Genomic DNA, 26,069 nt, shown 5'->3' on the forward strand with positions numbered 1-26,069 from the left:
TCAGTTCTGCCTTCTGCGCAGGAGCCCTTCGACTTCTGGGAGTTGACTCCAGCTCACCCAACAAGGAGAGAGGGCAGGTGGGAGGCACTCTGAGCTCAGAAGGCCTACAGGAGCTGGAGAACACCCATCCTCCACTTCTACTCCTTCTCCAGACCACTCCACACCTCGCAGCTTCTTGCTCCTCACCCTCGCATTTGGCCCAGTGGGCAGCAAAAACAAGCCAGGGTGACTGGCTAAGCTGGGGCCAAGCTCACTGACAGAATTGGAATTGTGTCAAAACACCACTTTTATGTCCTCTTCCTTCAGGCCTGCATCAGTGTGAGCTCTGCAGAGAAAGGGGCCTGTCTTACTCAACCCTCAGATCCCAGCACGCTGCTGTCCTATGGAGGCATCCATGCATCTCAGCGGCAGAATGAATGAATGGAGGGAGGAATGAATGTAATGAACGCTGCTCCCGCAGGGCAGAATGCTATGGCCCTTTCCCTCCCTTCCTCCCTCCCTCCCTCCCTTTCTCTCTCCTTCCTTCCTTCCTTCCTTCCTTCCTTCCTTCCTTCCTTCCTTCTTCCTTCCCTCCCTCCCTCCCTCCCTCCCTCCCTCCCTCCCTCCCTCCCTCTTTCTTTCTTTCTTTCTTTCTTTCTTTCTTTCTTTCTTTCTTTCTTTCTTTCTTTCTTTCTTTCTTTCTCCTTCCTTCCTTCCTTCCCTCCCTCCCTCCTTTCTTTCTTTCTTTTTTCCCTTCCTTCCTTTCTTTCCCTCCCTCTCTTTCTTTCTTTCTTTCTTTCTTTCTTTCTTTCTTTCTTTCTTTCTTTCTTTCTTTCTTTCTTTCTCTCTTTCTTTCTCTCTTTCTTTCTTCTTTCTTTCTTTCTTTCTTTCTTTCTTTCAAGGGTCTTGTTCTGTTGCCCAGGCTGGTGTGCAGTGGCACAATATTGGCTCACTGCAACCTCTGCCTCCCAGGTTGAAGCGATTCTCCTGCCTCAGCCTCCCGAGTAGCTAGGATTACAGGTGCGTGCCACCATGCCTGGCTAATTTTTGTATTTTTAGTAGAGACGGGGTTTCGCCATGTTGGCTAGGCTGGTCTCAAACCCCTGATTAGCCTGCCTCGGCCTCCCAAAGTGCTGGGATTACAGGTGTCAGCCGCCACGCCTGGCCAGTCTGCCTTCATTGACCTGGAATAATTATTTTGAGACACATCCATGTTGTTGCATATAACAAAACTTTATTCCTTATTTGGTTTATTATATTTTTAACATACAGTAAAAATAACAACATCCTTTGGTGAACAGTTCTACAAATGTTAACTCATGTATAGATTTGTGTAACCACCACAATCAGGATACCAGACAGTTGCATTAACCCAAAAAACTCTCTCATTCTATCCCTTTGTAGTCCTAGCTCCCTCTACCCAGTACCCCGACAACCACTGAACTGTTTTCCACAAATATAGTTTTGTTTTCTCAGCAATATCATATTAATGAGACTGACTTTTTTACTCATCATGACTTGGGAAGTCTTCCAAATTGTGTGTTTGCTCCTTTTTTGCTGAGTAGTATTCCATTGCATGGATGTATTACAAATTGTTTTTCCATTGGTTGAATGATACTTGGGTTGCTTCCAGTATTTGACGATTAGGAATAGAGCTGCTATAAACATTCGTATATAGGTATTTGTGTGATCATATATTTTTATTTCTCTAAAATGAATACCTGGAGTAGAATTGCTGGATCACATAGTAAGTGTATTTTTATAAGAAACTGCCAAATTTTTTTCCAACGTAACTGCCAGCCTGGTGCGGTGGCTCACACCTGTAATCCCAGCACTTTGGGTGGCAAAGGCAGGCAGGTGGATCACCACTTTAAGCTCAAGAGTTCAAGACGAGCCTGGGCAACATGGCGAAACCCCGTCTCTACAAAAAAATACAAAAATTAGCCAGGCATGGTGGTTCATGACTGTGGTCCCAGCTACTCAGGATGCTAAGGCTGGAGGATCCTTTGAGCCTGGGAAGTGGCAGTTGCAGTGAGCCAAGATCAGCCTGGGTGAGTTAGACTCTATCTCAAAAAAAAAGTGACTGCCATTTTGCATTTCCATCTGTAACGCTTGAGAGTTCCAGTTGCTCCATAGCCTTGGCCTTGCCAGTATTTTTTATTTTAACCATTCTAATAGATGTGTAGTGGTATCTCATCATAGTTTTAATTTGCATTTGCCTAACAGCTAATAATGTTGAAACATTTGCATTTAATGTAATGGTTGATATATTATGGCTTAAGTCTGCCAGTTTATTTTTTGTTTTCTTTTGTTTTCTCATTTCTAATTGCTTTTTCCTGCCTTCCTATGAGTTACTTAAACATTGGTCATTCATATATCTTCTTTGGTAAAATGATGAGTCAAACATTTTGCCCATTTAAAATGGGTTTATTTTTCTTATTATTGACTTGTAAGTGGACTGGGTGCAGTGGTTTATGCCTGTAATCCCAGCACTTTGGGAGGCCAAGGTGGGCAGATCACCTGAGGTCAGGAGTTTGAGACCAGCCTAACTATCACGGTGAAACCCCATCTCTACTAAAAATACAAAAATTAGCCTGGAGTGATGGCATGCGACTATAGTCCCAGCTACTCCTGGAGGCTGAGGCAGGAATCTGGGAGGTGGCAGTTGCAGTGAGCCAATATTGTGTCACTGCACTCCACCCTGGGTGACAGAGTGAGACTCCATCTGAAAGAAGGAAGAAGGAAGGAAGGAAGGAAGGAAGGAAGGAAGGAAGGAAGGAAGGAGAAAGAAAGAAAGAAAGAAAGAAAGAAAGAAAGAAAGAAAGAAAGAAAGAGAAAGAAAGAAAGAAAGAAAGAAAGAAAGAAAGAAAGAAAGAAAGAAAGAAAGAAAGAAAGAAAGAAAGAAAGAGCATTTTTTATGTGAGTCCTTTATCCATTATAGGATTTGCAAATATTTTTTCCCAATCTGTGGCTTGACTTCTCATTTTCTTGATGTTGTGTTTTGATAAGAAAACACTTTAAATCTTGAACTCCAATTTGTCAATTGTTCACATATGAATTTTGATTTTGGTGCTGCAGCTAAAAAATCTGTGCTTAACCCAAGGTCACAAAAATATTCTTCTAGTGTTTTCTTCTAAATATCTTATAGCATTTGCTTTTGCATTTTTTATTCATTTGGAATTAATTTTTTTGTATGATGTGAGGTAAGTGTATACATTCTTTTTATATTTAGATATTCATTGTCCCAGCACAATTTGTTGAGAATACAATTGAATTGCCTCAGAATCTTTATTGAAAATGAACTGACTATAAATGTGAAGGTTTATGTTGGTACTGTCAGTTCTGTTCCATATAAATATATCTTTATATCACTGCCACACTGTTTTGATTATGATAGCTTTATAGTAGGTTTTCAAATAGGTGAGTGTGAATCCTCCAACTTTGTTCCTTTTAAATATTGTTTTTGCTATTTCGGATCTCTTTCACAGGAATTTTATGATCAGCTTGTTGATTTCCATAAAAAGCCTACTGGGATTTTTCACAGGGATTGTGTTGAACATAGATTAATTTAGGAAGAATTGCCAACTTAATAATATTGAGATTTTCAATTTTTAAAATGAAATGTCTCTTTACTTATTTATGTCTTCTTTAATTTCTCTCATCAACATTTTGTAGTTGAATGTATAAATCTGGTATCTTTTTGTTGTATTATTCCTAAGTAGTCTCTTTGATACTATTACGAATGGAATCACTGTCTTAATTTCATTTTTGATTTGCTAGCATATATATAAATATAATTGATTTTATATATTGATTTACTATTCTGAAAACTCAATGAACTTGTTTATGGTTGCAGTAAATTTTTCTCATATGTGAATGCCTTAGGATTTTCTACATACAGGATCCTATTGTCTGCAACAGTTTTACCTCTTCCCTTCCAATCTATGAGCTTTTTATTTCTTTTTCTTGTCTTGATGCACTGGCTAGAACCCCCTGTACAATGTTGAATAAAAGTAGTGAGACATGACTTCCTTGCATTGTTCTCAAACATCCGGCAAATATAATGTTAACTATAGGCTTTTCATAAATGCCTTTTATCAGGTTAAGGAAATCCCCTTCTATTTCTGGCTTGTTGAAAAAATTTTTTTGTTTCAATTTTGTTTTTGCTAAATCATGAATGGGTATTAGATTTGGTCAGATGCTTTTTCTGTACCTAGTAAGATGATTTTTTTTTTTTAGACGGAGTTTCTCTCTTGTTGCCTAGGTTGGAGTGCAATGGCGTGATCTTGGCTCACTGCAACCTCTGCCTCCTGGCTTCAAGAGATTTTCCTTCCTCAGCCTCCCGAGTAGCTGGGATTATAGGCATGCGCCACCATGCCCAGCTAATTTTGTATTTTTAGTAGAAATGAGGTTTCACCATGTTGGTCAGACTGGTCTTGAACTCCTGACCTCAGGTTATCTGCCCGCCTCAGCCTCCCAAAGTGCTGGGATTACAAGCTTGAACCACTGTGCCCAGCCCAATCATATGGTTTTTGTCCTTTATTCTGTTCTATTAGTGTGGGGTATTAAATTTCCTTAAATTCCTGGGATAATCCCGTTTGGTCATGGGGTATGCTCCTTTATATATGTTCCTGGATTTAATTTACTAATATCTTTTTGAGGATTTTGCATTTCCATTCAATAAGGAATATATCTTGGTCTGTTTTGTGCTGCTATAACAGCATACTTGAGACTGGGTAATTTATAGTGAATGGAAATTTATTTTCCCATAGTTCTGGAGGCTGGAAAGTCCAAGATCAAGGTACCAGTAAGACACCTCTTACATCATCATGTCACAGAAGGTGGAAGGGCAAAGAGGCAAAAGGAGCCCAAACTTGCCTTTTTTTTTTTTTTTTTTGAGACGGAGTCTCGCTCTGTCCCCCAGGCTGGAGTGCAGTGGTGCCATCTCAGCTCACTGCAAGCTCCGCCTCCTGGGTTCACGCCATTCTCCTGCCTCAGCCTCCCGAGTAGCTGGGACTACAGGTGCTCGGCAACATGCCTGGCTAATTTTTTGTATTTTTAGTAGAGACGGGGTTTCACCGTGTTAGCCAGAATGGTCTAGATCTCCTGACCTTGTGATCCACCCGTCTCGGCCTCCCAAAGTGCTGGGATTACAGGTGTAAGCCACCATGCCTGGCCCCAAACTTCCTCTTTTATAATGGTATAAATCTTATATTTGATTAGGTTGAAGAGTTCCCCTTTATTTGTAGTTTATTATTTTAAAAAATTATACGCAAGAATTGGATTCTGTCAAATGTGTTTTTTGCATTGATATCTGCATCAGTCAAAGGTAAAGAGATTTTTCCTTTTCACACATTTAGCATGGTGGATTACACAGATTAATTTTTGTATGTTTAATAACTCTCACGATCCTGGGAGAAATCTCACTTTGTCATGGAATATAATCCTTTTAACATGCTGCTGTATTTGGTTTGCTAGTATTTTATTAAGGATTTTTTCATCTGTGTTCATAAAGTATATTGGTCTGTAGTTTTCTATTTTCTCTTGAGTCAGTTTTGGTAGTTTATGTGTTTCTAGGAATTTGTCAATGTTATCTAAGTTATCAAATTTTTTGGCATACATTGTTCGTAGTATTCTCTTATAATCTTTTGTTGGTAAGGTCTGTAGTAATGTCCCCACTTTCATTTTTGATTTTAGTAATTTGAGTCTTCTCTCTCTCTCTCTCGGTCAAACTATAGGCTTGTCAGTTTTTAACTTTTCTATTGTTCTATTCTCTATTTTGTTTATCTCTGCTCTAATTTTTATTATTTCCTTTCTTCTTCTTGCTTTAGGTTTAGTTTGCTCTTCTTTTTCTAGCACCTTAAAATGGAAGGTTAGGTTATTAATTTGAGATCTTTCTGTCTTTAAAATGTAGCTGTAAATATGTAAGTTTTCCTCTGAACACTGCTTTTGCTGTATTCTTTCAATTTGGGTACATTGTATTTTCATTTTCATTCATCTTAAAATATTTTGTAATTTCCTTTTTGATTTCTTCTTCGCCTTATGGGTTGCTAAAAGTACATTGTTTAATTTCCACATATTTGTGTATTTGCCAGATTTCTTTTTGTTGTTGCTTTCTAATTTCTTTCCTTTTCAGTAGGAGAACGTATTTTATTTGATTTCTTTTTTTTTTTCTTTTTTTTTTTTGAGATAGAGTTTTGCTCTTGTTGCCCAGGCTGGAGTGCAACAGCATGATCTTGGCTCACTGCAACCTCCACCTCCTGGGTTCAAGCAATTCTCCTGCCTCAGCCTCCCGAGTAGCTGGGATTACAGGCATGTGCCACCATGCCCAGCTAATTTTGTATTTTTAGTAGAGATGGAGTTTCACCATGTTGGTCAGGCTGGTCTTGTTGGCAGGCTGGTCTTGAACTGCTGACCTCAGGCAATCTGCCCATTTTGGCCTCCCAAAGTGCTGGGATTACAGGCGTGAGGCACTGCACCTGGCCCTGTATAATTTCAATCTTGTCTAATTTATTGAGACTTGTTTTGTGGCCTAACACAATGTCTCTTCTATAGACTATTTCCATGTGCAGAGAAGAATATGTATCCTGCTGTCATTGAGTGAAGTGTTCTGTAGATGTCTGTTAGGTTTGGTGGTTTTTATTGTTGTTCAAGTCTTCTATTTCTTTGTTTACCTTTTGTCTAGTCATTCTAGCCATTATTGAACATGAGTATTAAGTCTCCAACTTTTTTTTTTTTTTTTGAGATAGAATCTCATTCCATCATGCAGGCTGGAGTGCAGTGACATGACCTTGGCTCACTGCAACCTCTGCCTCCTGGGTTCAAGTGATTCTCATGCCTCAGCTTCCTGAGTAGCTGGAAGTACAGGTGTGCACTACCATGCCTGGCTAATTTTTGTATTTTTAGTAGAGACGAGGTTTTGCCATGTTGACCAGGCAGGTCTCTAACTCCTGACTTCAAGGGATCTGCTCGTCTTGGCCTCTCAAAGTGCTGGGATTATAGGCGTGAGCCACTGCACCTTGCCTCCAACTATTTTTTAACTTTTCATTCAATTCTGTCAGTCTTTTGTCGTAGGTTTTTGGCCCCTGTTGTTCAGTGTATATTTGTTTATAATTGCAGTATATTCTTAATGCATTGAGCATTTTATCATACTAATGTCCTTCTTTGTCTTTTGTAACATTTTTGTGTTGATGCCCATTTTGTCTGATATTAGCATAGCCACTTCAGCTCATTTTTGGTTACTGTTTGCATGGTATGCTTTCCAGCTTTACACTTGGAACTTATTTGTGTCTTTGAATCTAAAATAAGTCTCTTATAGACAGCATATAGTTGGATCATGGTTCTTTCTAAAATCCATTCTGCCAATCTCTGCCTTTTCATTGAAGATCTTAATTCATTTACATTTAATATAATTACTGATAAGAGAGGATTTAATTCTGTCATTTTGCTATTTGTCTTCCATTATGTCTTTTTTTTTTTTTTTTTTTTTTTTTTTTTGAGACGGAGTCTTGCTCTGTCGCCCAGGCTGGAGTGCAGTGGCCGGATCTCAGCTCACTGCAAGCTCCGCCTCCTGGGTTTACGCCATTCTCCTGCCTCAGCCTCCCGAGTAGCTGGGACTACAGGTGCCCGCCACCTCGCCCGGCTAGTTTTTTGTATTTTTTAGTAGAGACGGGGTTTCACCGGGTTAGCCAGGATGGTCTTGATCTCCTGACCTCGAGATCCGCCCGTCTCGGCCTCCCAAAGTGCTGGGATTACAGGCTTGAGCCACTGCGCCTGGCCCTTCCATTATGTCTTTTATCTTTTATGTTCCTCAGTTCCTCCATTATTGTCTTCTTTTGTGTAAGATAGATGTTTTTTAGTATACTCTTTTGATTCCTTTCTCATTTATTTTACTACATATTATATTCTTAGCATTTGTTCTGGGGATTACAATTAGCATCTTAATTTATAACACTCTAAATTAATAACAACTTAGTTTCAATGGTATACAAAAAACTTTACTGCTGTATAGTTCCATCCCTAACTTTTGCTGTTAATGTCACAGATTACATCTTTATGTAATATGGCTGGGGCAGTAGCTCATGCCTGTAATCCCAGCACTTTAGGAGGCTGAGGCAGGCAGATCACTTGAGCGCAGGAGTTCAAGATCAGCCTGGCCAACATGATGAAACCACATGTCTACTAAAAGTACAAAAAATTAGCTGAGCATGGTGGTATGTGCCTGTAATCCCAGCTGCTCGGGAAGCTGAAGCACAAGAATTGCTTGAACCTGGGAGGTGGAGGTTGCAGTGAGCCAAGATTGTGCTCCTACACTCCAGCCTGGGTGACAGAGTAAGACTCTGTCTACAAAAAAAAAAAAAAAAAAAAAAACAAAAACAAAAACAAAAAACCCAAGAAACAAAAAACAAAAACAAAAGCACCAAACCATCTTTATGCAACCTATGCCCATCAACATAGTTTTAGGATCATTGTTTTATGATTGTATTTTAAATCATATAGAAAATAAAGAGTTTAAAACAAAAAATATATCATTAATACTAATGTTTATATTTACCTACATAGTTATCATAACTGGTGTTCTTTATTTTTTCATGTGGATTTAAGTTATTGCATAATGTTGTATTAGTTGTATTAGTCAGGGTTCTCCAAAGAAACTGAACCGATAAGCTATATATATATATATATATATATATATATATATATATATACACATATATATATATATATATACACATATATATATATATATATATATATATATATACACACACACACATATAAAATATGTATATACACACGATTACGGAGGGTAATCTCCTTTACTCAGTGTTCCAATTTAAATGTTAATTTCACCTGTAAACATCCTCACAGAAACATCCAGAATAATGTTTGACCAAACATTCAGGCACCCTGTGGCTCTGTCAAGTTGACACATAAAATTAATCATCATAAGTGTTCTTTCATTTCAGCCTGAAAGACTCCCTGTAGCAACTTTTGTTCAACAGGCATACTAGCAAAGAACTCTGTTAGTTTTTGTTTACCTGGGAATGTCTTAACTTCTCCTTCATATCTGAAGCATAGTTTTGCCACATATGGAATTCTTGGTTGACAGTTTTTCTTTCAGCTCTTTGAATATGTCATCATATTGCCTTCTGGCCTCTGTGGTTTCTGATGGGAAATTAGCCATTAATCATGTTAGGTATCCTTGTATATGACTGATCACTTCTCTCTGGCTGCTTTCAGGATTCTCTCTTTGTATTTATCTTTTGACCATTTGATTATCATGTATCACAATATGAATATCTGAGTTTATCTTACTTGGGGTTTGTTGAGCTTCTTGCATATGTAAATTCATGTCCTTTACCTTTACCAAATTTGAGAAGCTTTGAGCCATTATTTCTTCAAATATTCTTTCGTCCCCTTTCTTTCTTTCCTCTCCCCCTGGATCTCCTGGTATGCATATGTTAGTACCGGTATCCCACAAGCCACTTACACTCTATTTGTTTTTCTTCACTCTTTTTTCTGTTCCTCAGACTGGGTAGTCTTCAAATTCACTGATTCATTCTTTGCCTACTCACATAGCTGTTGACCCCTTCTAGTGCATTGTTCATTTCACTTATTTTACTTCTTAACTCAAAATTTCTAAGTCCTTTTTTATAATTTCTATTCTTTTATTGATATCTGCTATTAGGCGAGACACTGTTCTCATGCTTTCCTTTAGTTCTTCACATATGGTTTCTTTTAGCCATTTCAGTACATTTAAAAATACTTGATTTAAAATCTTAGTCTATTAAATTCAATTCCTGGACTTCCTCAAGGACAGTTTCTATTAATTATTTCCGCTGTGTATGAACCGTACTTTTTTCTGTCTTTTCATGGCATGTAATTTTTTTTGTTGAAAACTGGACATTTTTACTGTTATGATATGACAATGCTGGAAATCACATTCTACTCCCCTTTCAGGTTTGTTGTCATTGTTTGCTGGTTGTTTTTGGTTTTTGTTGTTGTTGTTTACTTAGTGACCTTTCTGAATTAATTTTTTAAAGTCTGTATTCTTTGTCACGTGCGGCCACTGAAGTGACTTTTCCATTAAACTTTTCCACTAGTGGTTGGCTAGTGATGACTGAAATTTCCTTTATACCTAAAACAACATTAAAAATATTCCCAATATCTTCAGATGAGCTCTGTATGTGTTTTGAGGTGTGGCTTTAACACCTAGCCAGGCTGTTTACAACTCTGCCTTAACCTTCCTTTTCTGCTTGCACGGAGTCTGGAGGTCAGTCAGAGGTGAGAGTGTAGAGCCTTCTAAGATATTTTCTGAGCACATGTGTGACCTTCTTAGATATCCAGAAAGCTTTTTACAGCCCTTATTTCTTAAAGTGTTTTCTTCTCCAGGCTTTTTTCATAAGTTTTTGCTTTGTCTATTATTTCCCCAACTGTTACCATTAGTGAATGCATTTATCTTTAACTGTGTGTGTGTGTGTGTGTGTGTGTGTGTGTGTGTGTGTGGTTTGTTTGTTTGTTTTTCCAAATGCCCTGCTTCAGCCCTGGGAGAGCTCTAAGTTAGGTGAAATTAAACTAAATCTTTTGTGCTCATCCTTCAGGGAGCCAACAGAGAGGTCAAAACAGGCAACCACAATCCTTTGAGAGAAAGTTGCATTCTGCTCCCTCTAACACTAAGAACCTATACCAAGAATGCAGGCTGTTGTCTTCAAGGCTGCCACCAAGCCGGGAAAGAGAAGAATGGAGGTATGTTAAAACACCACAGTGCTTTCCCACTGAGATTTAGCTGTTTTTCTTCTTGATTAAAATTTATTGGCTGGGCGCTGTGGTTCATGCCTGTAATCCCAACAGTTTGGGAGGCTGAGGTGGGTGGATCATTTGAGGTCAAGAGTTCAAGACCAGCCAACATGGTGAAACCTGCCTCTACTAAAAATACAAACATGAGCCCGGCATGGTGGAGGGAACCTGTAGTCCCAGCTACTCAGGCGGCTGAGGCAGGAGAATTGCTGGAACCCAGGAGGTGGAAGTTGCAGTGAGCCGAGATCACACCACTGCACTCCAGCCGGGGCAATAGAATGAGACTCTGTCTCAAAAATAAATAAATAAATAAATAAGAATTTATTTTATTAAAAAAAGAATTTATTTTATTTGTTAAACCTTTTGTTAGTTTCCAGAGTTCTAATAAAGTTGATTTTGCCAGTTTTTGCCAGTTTTTTTCACTGTTTTTATGGAAAAAGGAGTTTTGGAGTTCTGTATTCCATTTTTGCTGATACCATTCCTACATCATTTACATTTAATGGAATTACTGATATGGTTGGATTTGTGTCTACCATTTAAAGGACATTTATTGTGTTTTTAACTTTATCTGCTTGTATAGTTCTGTTTTTGTTTTTGTTTTTAGTGGTTGCTCCAGGGATTACAATATACATATTTACCTTTTCATGGTCTACTTACAATCAATATTTTACCATTTTAAGTGTAATGTAAAACTTTAGTTTCTTTTATTCTACCCTCTTTATGTTGTAGTTGTCTTATGTACTACCTACACATAACATTGAAAACACCATCAAAACAAGGTTATAATTTTTGTTTTAAAGATAAAACATATTTTAAAGAACTGAAGAGCAGCACAGCACAGAATGTTGCATTAACTGAGATCTTTACCATTTCTCTTGGTCTTTTCTCATTCCTGTTATTCCAAGTTCACTTCTGGTATCATTTCTCATCTGTCTGAAAAACTTCTTTTAGCAATCATTTTAGGACAGGTCTGTCGTCAAAGAACTCTCTTAGTTTTCCCTCATCTGAAAACGTCTTTATTTTACTCTCACTCCTGAAGCACATTTTCATTGGGTATACTTGAAATTGTGAAGAGAATGGTGGGTTGATGGTTCTTTTTCTTCATTTTAGAGATGTGATTCCACTTCCTACTGGTCTCCACAATGAGATTTCCTTCTCTCCTCATGAGAAAGCTATAGTCATTTGAATTGTTTTCCTATGCCTGATGTGTCATTTTTCTGTAACAATGGTACATGTATGCATATATGTATGTGTGTGTATATATAGATGTACATATATTCTTCAGTTTTATGTCCTTTTCCAAATTCAGGATGTTTTTAGTCAATATTTCTTCAAACATTTTTGTCTTCACTGCACTCTTTCTTCTTTCCTTCTGGAACTCCAATGACATAAATATTAGACCTTTTGGTATTGTCTCGCTAGTCTCTGAGGTTCTATTCATTTTTTAAAAATCTTTTTCCCACTGTTATTCTGGTTGGATAATTTCTGTTGGTCTGTCTTCCAGTTACTGGCTTCCTCTTTCCTCTCATTTATATTCTGTTCTTGAGTTACCTAGTGAGCACTGAAATTTTGGTTCTTATATTTTATTTATTTATTTATTTATTTATTTATTTATTTATTTATTGAGGTCTTGCTTTGTCACTCAGGATGTAGGTGCAGTGGTGCAATCATGACTCACTGCAGCCTCGAATTCCCAGGTTTGAGTGATCCTCCCATCTCAGCCTCCCAAGCAGCTAGGACCACAGGTTCACGCCATCACACCTGAGTTTTTTTTTTGTTTTGTTTTGTTTTTTTTGGAGATGGGGTCTCATTTTGTGGCCCAGGCTGGCTTCGAACTCTTGGGCTCAAGTTATCCTCCTGCCTTGGCCTCTCAAAGTGTTAGGATTATAGATGTGAACTACTATGCCCGGCCCTTATATTTTTTTTTTTTTTTTTTTTTTTTTTTTTGGAGACAGAGTCTCGCTCTGTCCCCCTGGCTGGAGTGCAGTGGCCAGATCTCGGCTCACTGCAAGCTCCGCCCCCAGGGTTCACACCATTCTCCTGCCTCAGCCTCCTGTGTAGCTGGGACTACAGGCGCCCGCCACCGCGCCCGGCTAAATTTTTCTATTTTTAGTAGAGACGGGGTTTCACTGTGTTAGCCAGGATGGTCTCGATCTCCTGACCTTGTGATCTGCCCGCCTCGGCCTCCCAAAGTGCTGGGATTACAGGCGTGAGCCACCGCGCCCGGCAGGCCCTTATATTTTTAAGTTCCAAAACTTTACTCCTTATTTATGTCTCCTATTTCTTTGCTGAGACTGTCAATCTTCCATTCATTCCAAGAGGGTTTACTTGGAGCATTTTCATAGTAGTACTTTAAAGTCTTTGTTACCTAATTCCAACATCTCATCATTGGTCTCTTTTGATTGTCTTTTCCCATGCAAAATGAGATTTTTCCTATGATAGGCCAAGAAGATCATAATTTGGTTTTGTATCCTGGACTTTTTAAATTTTATGAGACTCTGGGTATTATTTGAATATTGTGGAGAGTGTTGATGGTTATATTTTAGTAGGCAATCAGTGCAGCTGGGTTCGGGTCACAAGTTCCGACCAGCTTTCTGTGGATTGTAGTTTCAATGTTTGTTCCATTTTCAAAGCCTTTACAGTGCTGTTTAGATCTGTCCTGTGTGTGCACCCTCCAGTGGTCAGCTTGAGAACAGGGTGGTAGTTTATCCTTAGGTTCAATTCTCAAGTCTTTGGTATGCTAGATCCATGCAAGCTCAGTTTGGAGTTGAGCCCAGGAATTCATAAACAACTTTGTGGGTTCAGTTTCCAGCATTCCTCCCTTTCCATGATCTCCCTGGTACTTTCTGATTCCCTGGGTCTCCTCCTTTTGGTCCTCTGGCCAGAAAGCTGGAGTTTTCGCTACCTTGCTCTGCTGTGTACTTCTTGCGACTGTGCCCTCAGCTAGGGTCAACTGCAAAAGGAAAGAGAGATTGAGAGAGAGAGAGAGAAGAGGGGAAGGAGGGAGACCCTCTTGGGACTTGCCCAACAGACAGATTTCTCTGCCTTAGAATTTTAGGTGCCTTCAGTCCTCTCATGCCATTGCAACAAGAATGCCAGGGGTCTGAGGCATGAGACAATGGAGAAAAGAAAAAAAGGTGGCATAGGCGGTGGTTATTTTCTCACTCTTTATGAGCATTAGGAGTTCCCTCCCCACTCCTCAAAGCAGAACTAGAGGGCTCTGGGATTCCCACAGTCTGTGTCTGCTGCTCACTTCCAGGTTTCAGGCTGTTTCGAGTCTAGCCCTGGAAACACTAGAGGGAAAAATGGGAAACTCCTCCAATTCCGTGGTACTCCAAATTCTGATTTTTCTTTCCTAATTCATCTGCTACTGTTTACTCTTCAGAGTCCGTCATGCATTCTGTACATGTTCTATTGCTTCACTTAGTGGAAGAGACAGAGTGAAGTATGTTTATTCTATCTTACCCAAACCTGGAACTTGGTGGTAATTCACTGCGTAGATACTATAAGCTATTTATCCACTGTCTTGTGGATGGTCATTTTTGTTGTTTCCAGGTTTTGGCTCTTATAAATTAAGCTGCTGTGAGCATTCATGTCCAAATCTTTGTGTGAACACATTTTCCTTTATTGTGGATAAATACCTGGAATTGAATGGCTAGGTTGTATGATAGGTGTATATTTAGCTATTTAAAAAACTGCCAAATTGTTTTCCAACATATAGTCATGTATTGCTTAGTAACGGGGATACAGGCTGAGAAATGCTTCATTAGGTAATTTTGTCCTTGTGTGAATATCGTAAGTGTACTTGCATAAACCCAGTGGTATAACCTACCAAACACCTAGGCTATATGGTATAGCCTATTGCTCCTAGGGTACAAGCCTGTACAACAAATAACTCTGCTGAGCACTGTAGGCGACTGCCACACAACGGTAAATATTTGTGTATCTAAGCATATCTAAACACAGAACGGGTACAGTAAAGATACAGTATTGTAATCTCATGAGATCACTGTCTTATATGCAGTCTGTCCTTGACCAAAAATCATTATGCAGCACGTGACTATAGTTGTATTATTTTACACTCCCAGCTGGGCACGGTGGCTCACGCCTGTTATCCCAGCATTTTTGGAGGCCAAAGTGGGAGGATTACTTGAGCTCAGGAGTTCAAGACCAGCCTGGGGAACATAGTGAGACCCTATCTCTATTAAAAAAGAATTAAAAAGTCAAGAAAAAATAAATAAATATTTTACATTCCCACCAGCGGCTTAGGAGCATCCCAGTTGTTCCATGTTATTGTCAACACTTGGCACAGTTAGTCTTTTTCATTTTAGCCATCCAGGTAGATGTGTAGTGGCATTTCATCATGGTTTTAACTTGTATGTCCCTAATGACTAATGATGTTGAGTATCTTTACAAATGTGTATTTACTATTTGCATATCTTATTTTGGCAAAAAATTCATTCAAATCTTCTGTCCATTAAAAAAGTTGGGTTGTCGAGATAGGTACAGTGGCTCACGCCTATAATCCCAGCACTTTGGGAGGCTGAGGTGGGTGGATCACTGAGCTCAGGAGTTCGAGACTATCCTGGGCAACGCGGTGAAAACCCATCTCTGCTTAAAATACAAAAAATTAGCTGGGCGTGGTGACGCGCCTATAGACCCAGCTACTCAGGAGGCTGAGGCACGAGAACTGCTTGAGCCCCTGAGGCGAAGGTTGCAGTGAGCTGAGATCGTGCCACTGCAATCCAGCTTGGGCTACAGAGTGAGACTCTGTCTCAAAAAAAAAAAAAAAGGTTGCATTGTCTTATAGAGTTGTCAGCATTCTTTACATATGCTACATACATAGCCTTTACTAGATATATGTTTTGCAAATATTTTCTCCCGTTTGGAGCCACCACATTTTATTCATCTCTGTGTGTCCTCCCCTCCATACTCTGCCTGGGTTCATTCCCCATTCTCATCATCGCCACCACCACCACTCTAGTTCATCCCTCCTACTCCGATCTCCCCAGTGGTCTCCTTATTTCCACACTTGCCCCACTGCTGCCCAGTCTGCAAACAGCAGCCAGTGAGCTTTCTAAAATGCACACTGAGCCAGGCACAGTGATGACCACCTGTAATCCCAACTACTCAGGAGGCTGAGGCAGGAGAAATGCTTGAGCTCAGGAGTTTGAGACCAGCCTGGGCAACATTTTTCCATCTCAAAAAATGAAAAACAGAAAATTGAAAAGTTTAAAAATAAGTAAAATGCACACTGGCCCATTTCACCCCATGCATAAGGCCCAAGACCCTGACCAGAGGCCCCAAATGCCCACCTTATCTGACCCCTTCCTACCTTATGAGCTGCATCTTCTATCATTCATCTTCTATCATTCACCTCCTTGCCCACCATGCTACAGCCACACCAATCTTTTCCTGCAAACAGACTGAGCTTGTTCTTTTCCCAAGGCCTTGGCACTAGTTATTCCTTCTGCCTGGAATGCTCTTCCCCTTGTTCTGCACATTGTCACCCCTTCTGTCACTTAGAGAGCTAAAATGTCACCTCCTCAGATAGACAGTCCAAGAGTGCCAAATCTAATGTAATCACCTCTGTACTGTGTAAGACATCATGCTATTTTATTTCACAGAATTGTTATCACTATGTGACACTTTCCTTGTTTATTTGTGTGTTGTCTGCCTCCACCAGTATATGAGTTTCATAAGAGCAGGGGTGTTGCCTTATTCATTTCCATATCCCTAGGATCTAGAGCCATGTCTGGCACATAGTATGGGCTCAATAAATTCTTGTTGAATGCCTGTGCCCATAGCACCTACTTCTGTGCCTGGCACCTGGGCACAGAGTAAATGTGAATGTGTCAAGTAATCCACTCCCAATGGGGCACCACTGGTCAATAAACATTTCTGGGCTAGAAGAGAGAGGGAAAAAACATACATGCAGGAAAATGACAAGAAAAAACGAGCAGAGAAGACTGAAAGAGAAGATTGACTCCTCCAGAAGTGTCTTGGGAGCTTTATGACACAACTGCCACATCTCTGGTTTTAGTGTTGGCTGCCACCCAAGGGAGGGTTAGGCTTCCCTTGTCTGCTGGGGCTGTTAGGTCCACACAGAACACACACAAGGATACAATACAGTTGACAGTGCAGCTCAGAGGCCTTTCTGAGGCCTACTTGTCCAAGGAAATTGGACCCTTTTGACCTCAACTGTTGTTTACTCTGCTCCTGTATTTCCTGGTGGCTGTAAAGTTGATTTTCCTGCGCCACCAGCCTCAGCATGGCAGCCCAGCCCTCCCATTCCTGATGACAGCTTGTTGCATCTATGGCTCCCACCTGCTCTCAGGCTGTGTGGCACCAGGGCTGCTAGCTGAGCATGGTACCTGGGGTGCATGGGCAGTTTCGGCAGCCAAACCAGTTTTTTCTTTTTGTGGACCCTCCATGAGGCCCCATCTCTCCCTGAGAGCCCAGTAGGAGAGGGTCTGAGGATGGTGTGTGGAGCTCACATTGTCCTGGTGAATCAAGATGGCTGCTGAGCTCACATCCAGGGTATGGGAAGGAGCAGCTCTCCTGAGCACCAGGTCCACTCTGAGTCCTAAGGAGAACAGCAGCCATCCACACCACTGGCCCGGGAGAGAAAAGTTTCCCTGGGTAGGGTGAGGCCCCCGTCTTCACTGTAATTAAGAGCCATGATGTAAGTAAACTCCTAGAAGCACTGGCTTCTTATCTGAGGTGAGGACTCCAGGTGCCAGGGTCATGCAGGGCAGGGCTTGGCAGGGAAGGCCGCCCTCTCTGTTTTGCAGCAGAAACTTTTCTGGGAAGTGGCTGCTCAGGGCATGGCCCTGCTTGTGGCTGTGTCTGCCTGGACTTCCTGGTTGACAGCTGAAGGGTCAAGGTGGCATACACCGGGTCCTCTTGCTCCTCTGTCCACTGGGGCATCTCGTCCAGCACTCCGAGGTGCTCCTTGTGCCTGAGCCATGGGCCTGGAGCTCAGGAGAAGAGTGTGTCTAACCAGGTTTGCATCTGAAGAGCCAGGCAGCTGCTCAGGGACACTCTGGGATTTTGTTCTGCTGATGTGTCCCTGCCTCCATTCCTAGCCTTGGATAGTTGCAGGAGGAGTTCTAGGGACAATTCCTCCTTTTAAGGTGCCTGGGGTGCTACCCTGTCTCAGGCCTAGCTCTCAGCCCTCAGTCCTGGGCCAAATCCTCTGTGTGGCCAGGGGGCTTGCTCAGGGGGAATCTGAGGGAGTTCCTGAGTCCACCTGAGGAGAACAGTGCTCAGCAGAGGATGCAGGCCTTCCTGAGCATGATGCTGTAGGAGAAGGAAGGGACTCCCACGAGAGCCAGCCTCGCTCAGCAGTTACCTTAGAAACCCCCATTTCTGCCTTTGCTTGGGTCCTGGCCTTTCTGGCATCTGTTCAAAGGCTACTGATTAGGAAATAGGTGCTCTGTTTACCAGGTGGCACCTACTTATCTGCCGGAGCCAAAGTCCATCCTGAATTCCTGCCCCCACCCTTTCCCGCAGCATTGTGCCTGCACCCTTCTCTTTCTCCAAGACCCCTAAACTTCCGCCTGCAAGAGGAGGGAAAGGGGCTGGTTTTCCATATTAGCCAGCAGGGGGTGCTGTTGCTATAGGGTCAGAGCTTGTAGGGGTTTGGCCTGGGGAACCAACCTGCTAATTCCCTGGGGAGCACCTAGAGGTGGCCCCTGGTCTTGCTGGGCAGATAGTAGGGGGATGATGGACTGACAGACACGCCCCATCCAGCAGTGGAGGCACCCTTATCACCTCCTCCCTGCTGTGCCCAAGCATCCAAAGGGCAAGTGTCCAAAGGGCAAGGCCGAGTAGTCTTGGGACATGGTTTTGGGTTCTAGCTGTGGTCTCCAGTGGCCTGGGCCTTCCTGGGGCAGCTTGTGGCTTTTTCACCTGCTGCCCTACTCTCTTTAGCTCAGTGTCCTTGGTTCCCTAGACTCATAACCTAGGACAGAAGCCAAGGCCCAAGGTCTTGTTTTGGCCCTGGCTGTGGACATATAGACTCCTAGGCAGAGTGAGGGGTCTCCTACACTTCTCCCAGAATGGGGCACCCGGGGAGGGCCTGGGAAGGGTCCTGCTCCAGCCAGTCTCATGTCCTGGCAAATCCTGTTATCTGATTCTGCTCTCAGCTAGGCCTATCTCTCTCTATCCCCTATGGCCACAGCCCTAATATGCCTGGATCACTTGAGCTGCCTCTAGTCTACCTCCCAGCCTCCAGTGTGCAGAAGGGAGCAGATAGGGTGGAGCAAGCAGGCAGAGCAGGTGCTTAGGGTGAAACCTTTAAGGAGGCACTCACCGTCAGACTAACACAAGTATAGGGTTGGTCCCTGAGAGCGAGTACCTCCTTAAATGTTGTGCCTTTAGGAAACTCTCACCCTAGTCTTGCCCTGCTGTGCCACAGGCATAATCCTCTGTAGCAGCCACAGAAAGTTTTCTAGAGCATAGGTCAGGCCACCAGTGGCCCTCACAAGACCTGCCCTAGCATTTAATTCAACAGACATCTGATGACAGACCCTGGTCTGGGCCTTGGCTCCAGAAAGGGAGGCACCATCAGTCCAGCCGTGAGTGGCCTCTGTCTACCAGGATAGAGTCCACTCCTGAGCACAGCATCCAGGCTCTTCAGAGCGTGGCCCCTACTGGCTGGTCCAACCTCAGCTTCTGGGGCAGCTACTCCAGGCCACACCAAAAGTGAGATCTGCTCTGCACTTCTGAGCTGCCAAGCCTTTCCTTGGGCTGTTTTCACATTCTGGAATGCCCTCTCCTACTATTAGCCTATTAACCTTTGACTCATCCTTTGAGGCTTTGCTGAACTGTCCCCTCCTCAGAGTAGCCATCTGTGAACATGACCGAGATAACCTGCTCAGTCTCCATACTCCCAGCATCTCTGCCTCTTTGCCTGTTACTCGAGGTATGACACACGTCTGGCACTGCAATCAGAGCACACTTACTAAGTGCCTACTGCCTGAGAGCAATGTGCTGGGTGCTAGAGTGGGGGTGCATGGGTGGCTCTGAGCATCCTCTGCCCTTGGAGAGCTCACATGCAGGTTAGTAGTGGAGACCATGGTGCTTACTTCTAAGTCCCCTCACAGGGCCAGCGTAGGCCCAAGGCTGAGAAACCTTCCAGGACCATTAGCTGTCCCTAAATCTTTAGCCTTCTGGAGTCACCTCCTCCACTCAAAGCAAAGCATAACACACTCATGCCCCAGCCCATGGGGCTGCGGGAAGCCCTCTCCAATATTCATGAGGGTTCTCAAGGAAGAAAGAATGGCTTTTGCTTCCTGGAGGTGACTAGTCACCAGAGGCCTCCTGGCTTACAGCCCCCAGCATACCCCTGTCCATTTTGCTCCTGATTATGCACCCAGACATTTAAACACTCCCAGTGCAGCACTTCACGCTGGCAATCTGATGTGGTGACACATTCACTGCGGTTTGTCACTTGTCAAGATGGAGGGCAGGCATGCTTTCTCCCACACCATCCAGGCAGGTGGGTCTCTGCTGACCCTCTGCTCCTCTTGCCAGTCAGTCAGTCAGTCAGTCAGTCAGTCAGTCAGTTGATCAACAGATGCTTTCCCGAGGACTTACTCATGCAGAGAAAGAAACTGGAATCTCTCACACCTGGCTGAGGTCCTACCTAAATTTCTTTGTGGACCTACTTTCCAGGACAGGAAGGGAACAGCCGGCTAATGTTAACAGCCCCTTTCCCCTGTTCTGTGCCTGGGTGGCCCTTGCCAGTAGGCTCCCGGGCTCTGCTGGACTTTGAGGGGCCACACATGTGAACAGGGCTATAGGAAAGGGAGCAGAGGTCCCCTTGGAGAGACAGAACCTGGCAGAAACAACCACAGTGCTGCTTGGAGAAGCCACATCCTTCCTTCCCTCCTTCTGGGGCACCCACCAGTTTCTGTGGAAATTGTCTTGTTGCAAAGACCATCTTGGGGAAAATGTGCATGCTGCTGAGACCATCTGAATCCACCATTCATATTTCTATCTATCCATCTGTCCATCCATCCATCCATCCATGTCACACTGGTTCATGGGGCACCTGCTCTCTGCTCAGCGGAGGCTGGCTCCTGAGGCTACGCAGTGAACAGGGCCCAGCACCCACAGGGACACCTGTTCTCCTGCCTCTGCCCTGCTTTCCTTCCATAAATATTCCAATGACTCAGTATTTGCTGAGTCCAGACCACAAAGACACATTCCTGTGGGTATTTATTAGCTTGAGCTACATCTACCGTTTCTAAGATGTGACATCAAATGGAGCCCAACACAGACATTCTGAGGACCAGGTCCTCTCCCAGGTCAAATTTATGGGCTAGGATGAGGGTTGGGTTCTATGAATCAAAAATACTATTTGGACTGGGCAGAGGACCAGCATCACTGGTTCTAACCCTGGGCCACAGGAGAAAGAAGGGACAATAACCTATTTGATCTGGGGCCTCACTAAAAGCTGCCATAGTTGCTGGGCCCCTCAATGGCACTCCTTCACTGTCCTGAGCCTCATTTCCAGGGCTGCCCCTGGAGTTGGGATTCCCAGGCTGAGTCACCAGGGTTGCCAGGTGCTCATGGCACAAGCTCCACTCTTGCAGTATTTGGACTTTCCCTGGCCCTCTCCCAGGCCAGCCACCCTGATCCTAAGCCTGGGCTGATGAAAGTCAATGTTGGCCCATACAGGGATGCTAGGGAGATCTTTCTGCCTTTCCTTCCACTGGCTAGCTGCTGCTTCCAGAATAGCCACCACTGCTACCTGCCCCAGCCCCAGCTCTTCTGGACTGAGGGAGCTCCACTTAGTCTGATTTATGTCTTTCCAAGAGCCGTGGTCTCAGGGCCGTAAGGAAAGCGATCCTTACCATAGACTTGTGGTCTCAAAAGCATGCATTTAGGAAACATGGGCTTGCCGGTGACACTGTCCACCTTGACCCCAGGTACTGCTGTGGGCTGCAGAGATCAGGGAGGGTACTGGACTCTCCCTCTGCAGCCCAAACTCCCAGCCTTCTTGTCTCAGATCCAGGGCCAACCCACCATAATCCCTGGCCTGAGCTCCAAGCCCTGGGGAGGGAAGGAAGTGGCCGACCCCACGGCCAGCATTCCTCTGTGATGACTGCAGTCCGCCTTCTGTCCAGCCACCCCAGCTGGAAAGCAGCTCTCAGGGAATTACAAGGGAAGCCCCTCCCACAAAGCCAAGGCCTCTCCTGCAGAGTGGGGCTTCCTTCAACTGGGGACATGGCAGGACCTGAGTGGGCTAGGGGTCCTGTGGGGAAGCAGGTCAGAAGGCATATGGACCCCACAGATGCCTCGAACTCACCCTACTCCTTCCCTTAGTAAACAATCACAAGCCCCTGATGGAGGTTAGTGGGTTCTAGATCCAGGAGGCTAGACCAGACAGTCAGGGCTCACTCTCAAGAGTTCCAAGTCATGTTCAGGGAAATCCTCCAACAAATAAGCAAAAGAGGACACTACGGAGATGATCTCAGTAGGGAGACCTCATCATATAAGGATAATAAGATGGGATGTGACAATGAGGGGACAGCTGGAGACCTCAGCCATTTGAGGGGATATCCCAATTCCTTAGCTCCCACCTGGCTGCTCACAGTCCCCTCTTTCCCCACGTGCACACCCTCAAAGCCTCGGCTTGTAGAACTTCCTCCCTCATTCCCTAAAGGCCACCACTGCAGGCAGGTCCATCCTTCACACCCCCACCCTCAGCGTGAACACCATCCGGAGAGGGCTGGGGGCAGGTGCATTCAGGTGGGGCTTTTCCGGGGCCGGTTTTCCCCAGCTCCCGCTGGAACTTCCAGCTGGCCACTGGCCGGTAACACTGGACGCCCGCCCGTCCCCCTGCCCCCGCCGCCGCGCAGACCTTAGCGCTCCCAGCGCGGTTCAGTTCCCGGAAACTCCTCGATTTCCCTGTTGCCGCCGCGTTTGCAAGAAACCGAAACCCAGATTCCGCCCCTCTGGCGCGGCCCCGCGGAAACCGGCGCTGGGGCTGACCCCCACTGGGTGGCCGGACCCAAGCCTTCCCCTACCCAGCCCCTGCGCCCCGCCCCACCGCCAGCTGCGAGGCCCAGGCTGAGGTGGGAGCCATCTGAGTGCCTGCGCGCCGACCCCCGGCGGGCAGCGTCAGTCCAGCAGCTCAGCACCACCCGCACCTCCAACGGGAAAGCCGCGGGTCTAACCCAAGTCTCAGGCTGCAACGGAGGGCAGTGCCCCGGCGAGGGACGCAACACGGCCTTCCCCTGCGGCAATTTACAGTCGGGCGCCTTTTCTGTGCATCCCCTGTGCCCCTGCCAAACCGAGCGGAAGGGGAAGGTGGTGGAGCAGGGAAGAGGGAAGTGCAGCGGTGTTCGCGGAAAGCTCTGCACCCCGATTGTTGCTAGCTCCATCTCGCAGGGGGAGATAATGGGCACAGAGAAGTTTAGCAACTTGCCTGAGGTCACACAGCCTGTAGCTGCTGACCCGGCTGCAAACCCATGGCTTGTAGCGGGAGGCTGGGCGGGGAAGGAGGAGGAAGTGCCCTGGTCGCGGGCAGGTGAGCCGCCTGGCAGGGGCGGGGCTGCCAGCTTGCTGGGGAGTAGGGGTGGAAGTGGGGTGGGGAGGAATGGGTAGGGAGGAGGCGGGCAGCCACCAGGGCTGGGAGGATTTGCAGTTCTCCCGCTGGCCCTCCCTTTCCAGGAAGCCGGCCAGCTTGGAGCCGGTTGCTCACCCCGACTCACCCCCCGCTTGGGCGGAGCAGGAATGTGGAAGTTGGCCCGAAAGGACTGTGCCCCCTCCCCGTCAAACACCCCCCGCCCCCCACCCCACGTTCTGGCCGGGGCTGTGGAGCGTGGGTCACCTGGGGGCGAAGGACTCCACATCACGGTGAAGTGGAGGTGCTGCAGCCCCCACAAAGACCAAGAAGCCTGCCAGGGGAGCCCCGGGCGAACGGCAGTGGGCGTGGGTCGTTCTGCAGCACCCATTGGCGCGGGGGAGGAGAGTGCTGATCCCATCAATCCCTGCTCCAGGTCGCGGCCGCTGGGCCTGGCCCGGGAGCCTCCCCCGGCCTCCGGGCCCCACGGGACTGACGGGGAGCTGAGTTCTCTTTCCTCCCAACGGTGGTGTTTATAAGAAATGAAGCTCCGCAGCGGCCATCAGCGGCAGCCCACACTGTCACCCCGCCCCGCTCTCAGGGGGTTCCGGAACAGCCCTGAGCACTGGAGCAGTTCCTTGGCTCAGTATTCCATCATGACCCCCTAGTGATTTTCCAGCCAGCTTCAGCCCCCCATTCTGCGTTTAGGAATTTTATAACAATACAACGTTTATTCTGCTGTGTCATACAGCATTTTTTGCCAAACCTTTGAGAGGGGAGGGGCTGGTCTGGTGCCCCAGTGTATCTCCAGGACCAAACCTGGGGTTGACTGAAAAGCAGGCCTGCGTGTGATTCATATATGTTGAATGAATTAAGGGACTTTCTTTCTCGCCAATTAGGCTCCTTGCAGGCAGGGTGATGACCCTTGGATTCTGCCTTCAAGCTTTTGGATGCTTTTATTTCTGGCTTGTGTTCTGCAATTCACAGTTTAGGACTGCCTGCCTCTCAGGTTTCTGTGAAAATAGAGATGAAGGCTTTGAGCATTTCAGAGAGCCCTACTACTTCTGCACCTGGAAGGCTGGAAGGCATGCTGGGGGGTGTTTGTCTGCTTTGCGGACTGTGGCCCCCTCTCTGGGTAGCAGGCTTCACAGGTAGCAGGTATCCCAGTCAAAAACCTAGTTCAGGTCAGGCACCGTGGCTCACGCCTGTAATCCCAGCACTTTGGGAGGTCGAGGCAGTGCGTCACCTGAGGTAAGGAGTTGGAGACCAGCCTGGCCAACGTAGTGAAACCCCATCTCTGCCAAAAATACAAAAATTAGCTGGGCGAGGTGGCGGGTTAGCTATTCGGGAGGCTGAGGCAGGAGAATTGCTGAACCCGGGGAGGCAAAGGTTGCAGTGAGCCGAGATCACGTTGCTGCACTCCAGCCTGGGTGACAGAGGAAGACTCCACCTCAAACAAAACAAAACAATAAAACACCTCGTTCAAACCTCACTGGCACCTGCTCCTCAGTGCTCACAAACTCTCACGGTAGCCACTCTGCGGGGGAGAGCAAGGATGGCAGCATCACCTTAGTGTGGTCCGTGTGGCCCTGTGCATGGATGTGTGTGTGCATGGTGACACATTGGGAGCCATGTTTCTGGGCTTCAGGACTAACTGCAGCCCAGTTAGGGGGTGAACAGTGTTTTGAGAGCCTGAGGGAGGGAACTGGGGACAAGAATTGTCTGTCAGGGTAGAGGCTCCCACAGGGTGTGTGAATGTGTGTGTGAGATGATCTTGCCTTCAGCATCCTGATTGCAGAAGTCACTTCAAAGGAGGCCCTGCCAGGCAGTTAGCCTCCTCTTGCCAGCACAGAAAAATCCAGGCCCCAATACAGACAGGCCACACAATGAATTCACCCTCATCGAGTGAGGGTATGGATGAGAGGTATCTGTAAGGAAGCCCTTGTGCAGTACAGGGTGCTGGCTACCCTCAGCTAATCCCTAGCTTGCTTCAGCTGCTGGGCATGAGGAACCTGTTAAGATTTCCCACAGAAAACACGTAGAGTTATTTTTCTCACAGAAAAAATGTAGACTTTGTTCCCCAGAGTTTGTTCCCACCACGTATAAAGTGACTAGTGGTGAAAAGGCAACACATGAAAGTTAAGAACCAAAGGGGTCCAAGGAGGGAAAAGAAAGGACTTCTGGTTGATTGCTTTGCGGGCATTTTGAAGAGATCAGGCATATGCTCTGGGCCTTAAAAAAAAGACACAGAGATTGAAGTGGTGGGGTGGGCAAGGGAGAGGGAGATTGAGAGAGGGCGAGTGTTGCCAAGTATCCTGAGGAGATAGGGATGAGGGGACAAACACAGTGTGTTCAGAGAATGGAAACACAGGGAAAGGTTCATGCGTTCCTGTTCATACATTTCATTTGACTTATGTCTTACAGTTTGGAAATAATTTTGATAGTCTAATTTTATATTTAGGAGAGATGGAGACAGATGATCTCTATTTTACAGATAAGAGAACTGAGCCCCAGAGAGGGACAGTAACTTGCTAAGATCACATAGCAAGTGGAAAAAGCACAATAAGAACTCAGGCTTTCAGACTCAAATCCTGTGTTCTTTTTTCATCCCCCTTTAGTTTCATCTTCCCTACTGCCAAGGGTAGGGAAGCTGTCAGGGACAGATGGTTGGAATGGGACCCCAGGACCAGACTGAGCAAAGATTTGAATG

The 26,069-nt window shown here is 45.1% G+C and overlaps 1 protein-coding gene across 2 annotated transcripts in view; it reads right to left on the reverse strand.

Moving 5' to 3' along the window:
• LOC126956020 (uncharacterized) overlaps positions 1-26,069 on the reverse strand; it is a 297,028-nt gene that overhangs the window by 27,342 nt on the left and 243,617 nt on the right. Inside the window, exon 4 of one of the 2 annotated variants that reach the window (XM_050792889.1) lies at positions 12,876-13,732. The exons of the other annotated variant lie outside the window; for it this stretch is intronic. Coding sequence (XP_050648846.1) covers positions 13,719-13,732 — 14 coding nt within the window. The 3' untranslated portion in view covers positions 12,876-13,718. Of the gene's footprint in view, positions 1-12,875; positions 13,733-26,069 lie in introns of those variants that run through there. 2 annotated transcript variants of the gene reach the window in all.

This window comes from Macaca thibetana, chromosome 6, assembly GCF_024542745.1.
Source record: "Macaca thibetana thibetana isolate TM-01 chromosome 6, ASM2454274v1, whole genome shotgun sequence".
NCBI lineage: Eukaryota > Metazoa > Chordata > Mammalia > Primates > Cercopithecidae > Macaca > Macaca thibetana.